Source organism: Apium graveolens, chromosome 10 (assembly GCF_009905375.1).
Source record: "Apium graveolens cultivar Ventura chromosome 10, ASM990537v1, whole genome shotgun sequence".
NCBI lineage: Eukaryota > Viridiplantae > Streptophyta > Magnoliopsida > Apiales > Apiaceae > Apium > Apium graveolens.
The window spans coordinates 116,158,726-116,167,384 of NC_133656.1; the positions used below are offsets into that span (position 1 = coordinate 116,158,726).

General features: G+C 35.7%; 2 protein-coding genes across 2 annotated transcripts; both read right to left on the reverse strand.

Annotated features, from left to right (window-relative positions):
- Positions 1–475: 475 nt before the first annotated feature.
- On the reverse strand, positions 476–2,507 carry LOC141692705 (benzoate carboxyl methyltransferase-like). Its single transcript, XM_074497625.1, has 4 exons — positions 2,004–2,507; positions 1,469–1,879; positions 1,137–1,391; positions 476–1,043 (listed from the first exon to the last, which is right to left on the reverse strand). The coding sequence occupies exons 1-4, from the start codon at positions 2,076–2,078 to the stop codon at positions 690–692; spliced, it is 1,095 nt and encodes a 364-aa protein (XP_074353726.1). The 5' UTR covers positions 2,079–2,507; the 3' UTR covers positions 476–689.
- Positions 2,508–6,059: 3,552 nt separating this feature from the next.
- Positions 6,060–6,734, reverse strand: LOC141690883 (uncharacterized). The gene has a single exon (XM_074495639.1). It carries the CDS (start codon positions 6,732–6,734, stop codon positions 6,060–6,062), a length of 675 nt encoding a protein of 224 aa, XP_074351740.1.
- Positions 6,735–8,659: the final 1,925 nt, after the last annotated feature.

The following is an 8,659-nucleotide window of genomic DNA, read 5'->3' on the forward strand; positions in this document are numbered from 1 at the left end:
CGCTTGTCGCCAAAGATGATTTTTTTTTTTTTTTTTTTTTAAAAACCGGTTACACAATTTCTCACACCTAGCATCAATTTTCTCGGTTAAGCAACTCATGACACGGCGACTAGCATCTTTTTGAAAAAAAAATATGAAGTCATATTAACAATCCTTACCAAAGTAAATTACATGTTCAGATAAATTATTAATTTGGCTCTCCTCACAATAGTAAATGTTTAATGTATTCGTTTAAACTCCATTCTATTAATATAAAAACGGTCTTTTCTAGTATGTGTTTGCTTATGTACACTAAAATTTAAAATTTAGGCACCTTTTATGAGTTGACATATTTTTATTAATGAATATTTTTGTGAATACAAGGGTCCATACACAAAGAACAATAAAAAATGTCACCTAATATGAATTATTAGGTAGTACTATTACCATGTGTATATATATATATATAGGAATGTAAATATATAATTAAGCATACGATAAATAGAGAACAAATTGAGCACAAAATATTAATAGTTACAATCTGGCATTTATAGAACATCGTTTATCTGTGAGGAAGACATGTAGTTTTACAAAATACATTTAGCCTGGCAACAACTTTCCTGTTGTGCTGTTTTTCCATGTCTAGTGTATTGTCGTCACTTGCACGTTGAAGTACCCGATACAAATAGTACTTACTAAATAGAATAACATCATTTCTTTGTCAAGGAGACGAGAATATTGAAATAGATAGATTTTTCTCTGGAGAGATGCTCAGTCGCATGCTTGGCAAACCTCTCAAATATCTTGTCCATGAAAGTATTCCCGAAATGATAAGCAAGCAGGGATTCCATTACAGCTCTTGTTGTTTTGGCTATAAACTTACCACTGTTCTCCTTGGACTTAATTATTTCATCTTGGTCGCGCATATCCCACTTAACCTCAAAGGTTTCCACTTTATCAATACCAAAGGAGCTCTCAGATTCGATTATTGTCTTCAATTCGTCGGTAAATGGGGTGTAAAACGGTAGATTAAACGAGTTGATGTCTTCCTCACCAAGTAGACCCTTCAAAAACAAACAAAAATGTATGACCCATGACCTAATTTTTTGTAACATATATTGAATCAGTAGAAGCTAATGTCTCATAAGTATTCACACCTCAGCCACTAAGTCTTGGAGTGACTTTGCCAGTAATTCGTGTATATAACAACATTCTTCGCTGTTAGGATCTGAAACGCCCCTACCTAGGAGTGTTAACACCATGCGACCGTCAGGGATTATTTCTTCGGATCTCATGCGCAGAAATGTTGTGAAGTCTCTTTTAAATTGATTAAAGTATGCTTCATAAACACTTGGAGGACTAGCTCTTGCTATGTTGATATTTCCTTTGTTTTCCACCAGTTTCTCCGGGACCTGAGCTACTCTTGTCATTCTATAATAAAATCAAAATATTTAGATACTGATTGCATGCTTCATATTAATATGATTACCTGTGAGAGCCAGTGAACACTATATGATGAATGAACAAAGTGAAGGCTTTTACTTGGAAATAGTCTTGTATAGAAAGAACCAGGCACTCCACATATGAAACACTTTAAAGATCTTTGAAGATCTTTCTCATTTTCAAGCTTTGAACAGAATGGAGGCGCCATCTTGAAGACTGCGTTAAAATCATTATTTGGAAGATCATTTAGAAACACTTGAAATTCATCAGGTGCTTTCAAATTCTTCTTCTGGCATGCTTTATGAACACTGTCAAGTGTATTTGCAACAAACAAGAAAGTATTAGTTCCGGTTGAACAACCCAAGTCAGCTAGATTGAAGCATTCGGGAAATCCGTTGGCACCATAATCCTCGATGGCGTCCTGTAGTACTTTCTCCGACTTAAACATCACATATTTCTGGAGATCACGAAATGCATGGTTAAATTCTTTTAGATATCATAGAAAGAATAAACATATATGTGTAGTATGTGCATCTAACAACAACAGCGTGAGAGTGTTATTGGGAGATGAAGAGAGACACCTGTAGGGTGGAGCTGTTGGCATAGCTACAATCGCGATAAGTTGCATTCATGTGCAGGACATTTAGCAAGTCCATCTTCTCTGCTCTCTAACTTCGGCACGCTCTCCCTCTTTTCTCTCTATTATTTATCGTACATGGGGTTTTGTGGCTAAACTTATTGCTCTGGTTTACATCAGAAGTCATGTCGCGTAGTGTTTATTCAGCGAAAAACATTCACAAGTCATGGACCCGAAGTTGGCACTAGATGGTAGACAACATTTTAAATCGTCTCATACGGCGGGCTAGGCAAGTAAAGTGGCTCTCTCGTCCTGTCCAATACAGGGAGTAAGCCTCGTCCTGTTGGAAACGTAATAGGCTTTATATATTTTTCTTTTCATAATACAGTATATAAATATATAAATATGTAGCAGCAACCGGGTGTTTTATTTATAATATTACAAAGAAAGAAATTTTAGACAACTTTTTTTTTTCACGAGCTACGGCCTTTTATTTCTCACACAAGAGCTTCAACTCTTTCTTTTCATCTCTTTTTTAGTTTTTTTTATATATTTTTGCTTACATGCAGCACAACCATATTTATAGGCTTTAGAAAACACAGCCGGCATCACCAATGACTACATCATATTATTTATTACAAGTCAAACATTAACCCTAATATTAAAGACGGTGTATTTCCTTCTACGTTATTCTTTTTTTTGTTTTACATGGCAAAGTCATTATTTCACGTACACAGCTCAACCGCTATCATTTTGAAATATGCAACCTCCAGCTTTCACCTCTCTGGATTATTGCTTCTTCCCGATTATTGTTGTACATTTGCAACTGTTTATTTATCACACACGGCTTTGACTTTCTCCTTGCATGCATGTAGATAATATAACATTTATTCAGCCCATCATTTATCCTGGGTTTACTACTAGCTGCTACTGATATTGATGATTGACTGCCTACCATATTAGATGCTCAAATATTTAGTTGAAACAGCTGTTGTGATGTCTTCCAGAGAGAGTTTGACTTCTAACGCTCCCCCTCAAACTCGACTTTGTATTCTGAGTTTCTGCTTCATTTTTTCAAACACGTCCGGATTTAATGGCTTCGTAAACGTATCTGCTAAATTTTCTTCAGTCTTGCAGTGCACCAATTTCACAATTTTATCATTTACTTGTTCGCGAAGAAAATGATATTTTATGTTGATGTGTTTGCTGCGACTTTGTGACACCGGATTTTTCTCTAGAGAAATAGCAGATTTATTATCCACATAAATTGTAACCGGATCTTCCTTTGCAAGATTTAACTCACCCAATATGTAGCCTAACCACATAGATTGACATGCACACGCTACTGCTGCGATGTATTCTACTTCACATGTTGATAGAACAACTATTTGTTGCTTCTTCGATGACCACGAAAATATTGCTGAACCGATATGAAAAGCATATCCCGATGTGCTTTCCCATCATCCAAGTCACCACCATAATCACTGTCTAAGTAGCCTACTAATTTGAATCTTGAGAGTATGTGTAAAACAAACCATGATCAACTGTAGCTTTTATGTACCTCAAAATTCTTTTAGCTGCCATGAAGTTATCTTACTTCGGTTTCTCCATGTACCTACTAACCAATCCAACTGCATACATAATATCTGGACGAGTAAAAGTTAGGTACCTCAGACTTCCCACCAAACTTTTGAACAGTGTCAGATTTACCGACTCTCTCACTAAATCAACTCGGAGCTTTATGCTTGCTTCTGCTGGCTGCTCACTGGCTTCCATTCTTCCATTCTGAACTTTTTTAAATTTTACCCCACATATTTTTTCCGTGACATAAAAATTCCATCTTTACTTTGTTTCACCCCGACCCTAAAAAAGTACGATATTTGGCCAATATCTGTCATCTCAAATTCATTAGTCATAACTTTCTTAAAATCATTGAATATAGAAGGGTTGTTTCCACTAAAGATTATGTCATCCATATATAAGCAAACGATTATAATATCTCTACTGAATTTGTTTTAGTGTAGAGAGCATACTCGTATGGACTCTTCACGAAATCATTTTTCTGGAAGTATTCATCAACCCTTGTATTCCACGCTCGCGGAGCTTGCTTTAAACCATATAAGGCTTTCTTCAGTATGTAGACTTTATTTTCTTGACCTTTCTGAACATATCCGGAAGGCTACTCAATATAGACTTCTTCTTCGAAATAACCATTCAGAAATGCTGATTTGACATCCATTTGAAAAAACTTCCACTGGTTCTAAGTTACAATTGCTGTAAGGAGCCTTATGGTATCAACTCTTGCAACTGGAGCAAATACCTCATCATTGGCAATGCTATATCTCTGCTTGTAGCCTTTACCCACCAACCTTGCCTTGTACTTTTCCACTTCTCCATCTTGATTTGTGTTTGTCTTGTAGACCTATTTGACACCTATTACTTTATATCCTTCTGGGAGATATGTCAGCTCCCAAGTATTATTCTTTTTTATTGCATCAATTTCTTCATTCATGGCTTTATTCCATTTACTTTCTTTAGAAGCCTCCTCAAAAGTAATTGGATCACATTCAACCATAAAAAAAATAAAGCATAATTAAAGTTTATTTGTACCAGAATTTTAGCTTCATAGATATTATCCAGACTCCGCATCTTTCGTGGTGCTCCCCCTGAACTGCCGCTTCCTCCCGTGGATGGTGTCGATCATGGAGTTTGTTGATTTGGACTTGGTAGAGGAGTTTGATCATCATCTTCAATGTTCTGGTTATCACCGTCATCGTTATCACCATTGAAAAATAAACCATCAACTTTTCTTTCATCCTCGCTCCATCTCCAGTAATCAGATTCATCAAACTCAATATCTCGAGAAATGATTAATTTCTTCGTTAGAGGATTATAGAGTCTATACGCCTTGCTTCTTTTATCATATCCGGTAAAGATGCATTTCTCGCCTTTATTATCTAGCTTCTTTCTTGTATGATCAGGATCATGGGCATATGCAATACACCCGAAGATTCTGAGATGTCCAATAGATGGTTTGATTCCGCTCAATGCTTCATTTGGAGTTTTGTTTCTGACACTTTTTATTGGACAACGATTCAACAAATAACTGCACATAACACGGCTTCAGCCCAAAAAATTCTTGGCAAGTATTTTGCTTTCACCATACTCCTTGCCATATCAAGAATAGTGCGATTCTTCCTTTCTGCAACACCATTTTGTTGAGGAGTGTAGGCCGTTGTCAGTTGATGATTTATTCCATGTGCTAGGCAGAAGCTTCTAAACAAATTTGAAGTATACTCGCCTCCTCTGACTGATATGAGTGTCTATAAATAATGTCCACTTTATTTTTCCGCCAATGCTTTAAACTTCTTGAATTTATCAAGAGCCTCCGATTTTTCTTTGATGATATACACCCAACTTTTCCTGCTACAATCATCATTAAAATTTAGGTATTACCTATTACCTCCAAGTGATGGAATAACAAACGGACCAGCTATATCTGTGTGAACAATCTCCAATGGCATCCTGGATCTCCACGATTTTCCAACCAGAAAGATTTGTCGATGTTGCTTCCCTTTGACACATGCTTCACACAAATTTTATGGTTCATTGATTTCTGGCAAGCCGTCCACCATCTTCGTCTTTAACAATAATTTCAAACCAGAAAATCCAAGATGACCAAATCTTAAATGCCATAATCACGAGTCATTTTTATAGACTGATTTCAAGCACTTCTGCACTTTTGTCTGCATATCAAGTGTGAACAGGCGATTCTTTGACATCTCCACATCTGCAATTAATTCTCGAACCTGATTTCTGATGATGAGAGAATTATCCTGCATCTGAATATTATACCCTTTCTCAATAAGTTGGCCAAGACTGATGATATTACTTTTCAAAGCAGGTATATAATAAACATCATTTATATACTTTTTCTCATCATTCTTTGACACAATCGTAGTTGTACCTTTCCCTTTTACCGGAATATTTGACGAGTCACCGAATGTAACTTCCCCGCTGATGGTCTCCTCTATCTCCGTGAATAAATATTTGTGGCCGGTCATGTTATTTCTAGCCCCTGAGTCAAGATACCAAATATTCTTTTTGCTCTCCTCTCTTCTTTATAAGTGAGGAACATAGCAGTGCCAACGTCTTTATCTTCTTTTGCTGCTGCAAAATGACTTCTTTCTTCCACCTTTTGTGCTCTACACTCATAAATGAAATGACCAAATTTATTACAATTATAACATTGAAATTCAGATTTATCACCTCGTTGAAATCCACCTCTTCCTCGGCCTCTAAAATTCTGACCACGACTAGATGGTTGATAACCTTTAGAATTCTGGCCTCTGTTGAAAAACTGCCTTCCCCGTCCTCGTCCACCTCGGTAGCCACCTCTGAATCCACCTCTGCCACGTACAGAACTGCTACTTCCAGAACTGTCACCAATGGATACTTTACTTTGCAACGCCTTCTGCAGATGGCTTGCATCATCATACTGATTCATCTGCTGCTCGTGAGCTTGAAGTGAACCTACGAGCTCATCAATGGAAATTATGGACAAGTCCTTTGACTCCTCGATAGAAGTAACAACATAATCAAATTTTATGGTCAGCGAACGGAGTAGTTTTTCCATGACCCGAATATCATCGAGAATTTCACCATTTCTTTTCATCTCATTTGTCACGGCTTTCAAGCGCGTAACAAATTCACCAATATTTTCAAAATTCTTCATCTTTAAATTTTCGAACTCTCCGCGTAGCACTTGGAGCCGCACCTTTTTAACCTTTTGAACTCCTTGGAATGATTTTTGCAAAATTTTCCACGCTTATTTTACTGTTTTTGCTTCAGAAATTTTTTCAAAGGTTGATTCATCAACACCTTGAATAATTATGTACAACGCCTTTTTTTATCTTTTCTATGGATCTCCTTTAACGTTGTATTCTCAGCATTTGGAAGTGCTGCTTCAGCGGGCTCGTTGAACCCATTTACGACAATTTTCCAATTATCGCAATAACCGAGTAATACCTTCATCTGAATACCACTTGTTGGAAACGTAATAGTCTTTATATAAGTGTTTTTCTTTTCAACTCAAAATACAATATATAAATATATAAATATGTAGCAGCAACCAGGTGTTTTATTTATAATATTACAAATAAAGAAACTACAGACAATTTTTCTTTCTCATAGGCTACGGCCTTTTATTTCTCACACAAAAGCTTCAACTCTTTCTTTTCCTCTTTTTTTCCAGTTTTTTTTGTATATATTTTTGCTTATATGTAGCACAACCATATTTATAGGCTTTAGAAAACACAACTGACATCACTGATGACTACATCACATTATTTATTACAAGTCAAATATTAACCCTAATATTAAGGACTGTGTATTTCATTCTATATTGTTCTTTCTTTTATTTTACATGGAAAAGTCATTGTTTCACATACACAGCTCAACCGCTATCACTTTGAAGTATGCAACCTCCAGCATTTATCTCTCTGGATTATTGCTCCTTCCCGATTATTGTTGTATATTTGCAACTGTTTATTTATCACACACGGCTTTGACTTTCTCCTTGCATGCTTATAGATAATATAACATTTATTCAACCCACCATTTATCCTGGGTTTACTACGAGCTGCTGCTGATATTGATGCTTGACTGCCTACCATATTAGATGCTCAAATATTTAGTTGAACCAGCTTTTGTGATGTCTTCTAGAGAGAGTTTGACTTCTAACACGTCCTGTATGAATGTCTTAGGGTTGAAGGTTTATATAAAAGAGTTCTCTACATTAACATTGTAGTATATAACTTGTAACGAGTTTTAAAATGGTGGTTCTAAGTTACAATACACAGTTTGATTTTGATTCTAAATTAATAAAGTTGTGATTATAATTTATTGAGTTTCAGATGAGTAACAATACTATAATCAGTTATCTATAATAAATATAATTAATAATATTATATGGAACAAATAAATAATCTATAAAACCTAATGACTATTCCTTAGTTTACCCATGGGTAAAAAAATTTACCCACGGCCCAATTCCTATACACTTTACTAGATCCATGGACTATCGAATTAACTTAATTTTGACACATCTTAATTAATATAATTATTTTTTGAATTTCAAAAACAAAGCTATCTATGATTTTTTTAAAACGAATCAAATCATGCATGATTGTCTTCAGTATATTACATCTCTCTCTCTCTCTCTCTCCCTCTCTCTCTCTCTCTCTCCCTCTCTCTCTCTCTCTCTCTCTCTCTCTCTCTCTCTCTCTCTCTCTCTCTCTCTCTCTCTCTCTCTCTCTCTCTCTCTCTCTCGACTGAAGATTTCAACATGGATCAACGTTACATCTCAAACTCATAATTTGATATTCTAACAATAGCAAAAGCATGGAATCTCAAGTTAGTTCTTCTAAATCGTACATCGTCAAATGTTACTTTAGATTCTGTGTTGATTTTATGTGAAAAAACCAGACTGGACATTCTTCTGTTTAAGTTACTTTGTAGGATCCAAACGTGGTCATAAACGTAATACTGAAAAAATCTTGAACCCATCTCATAACGCAGATAATCAAGGTATCAGTTATCATGTTACATAGTCAAGTTAACATTTTCTATATCTTTGTGATGGTACAAATTTGTTGATTT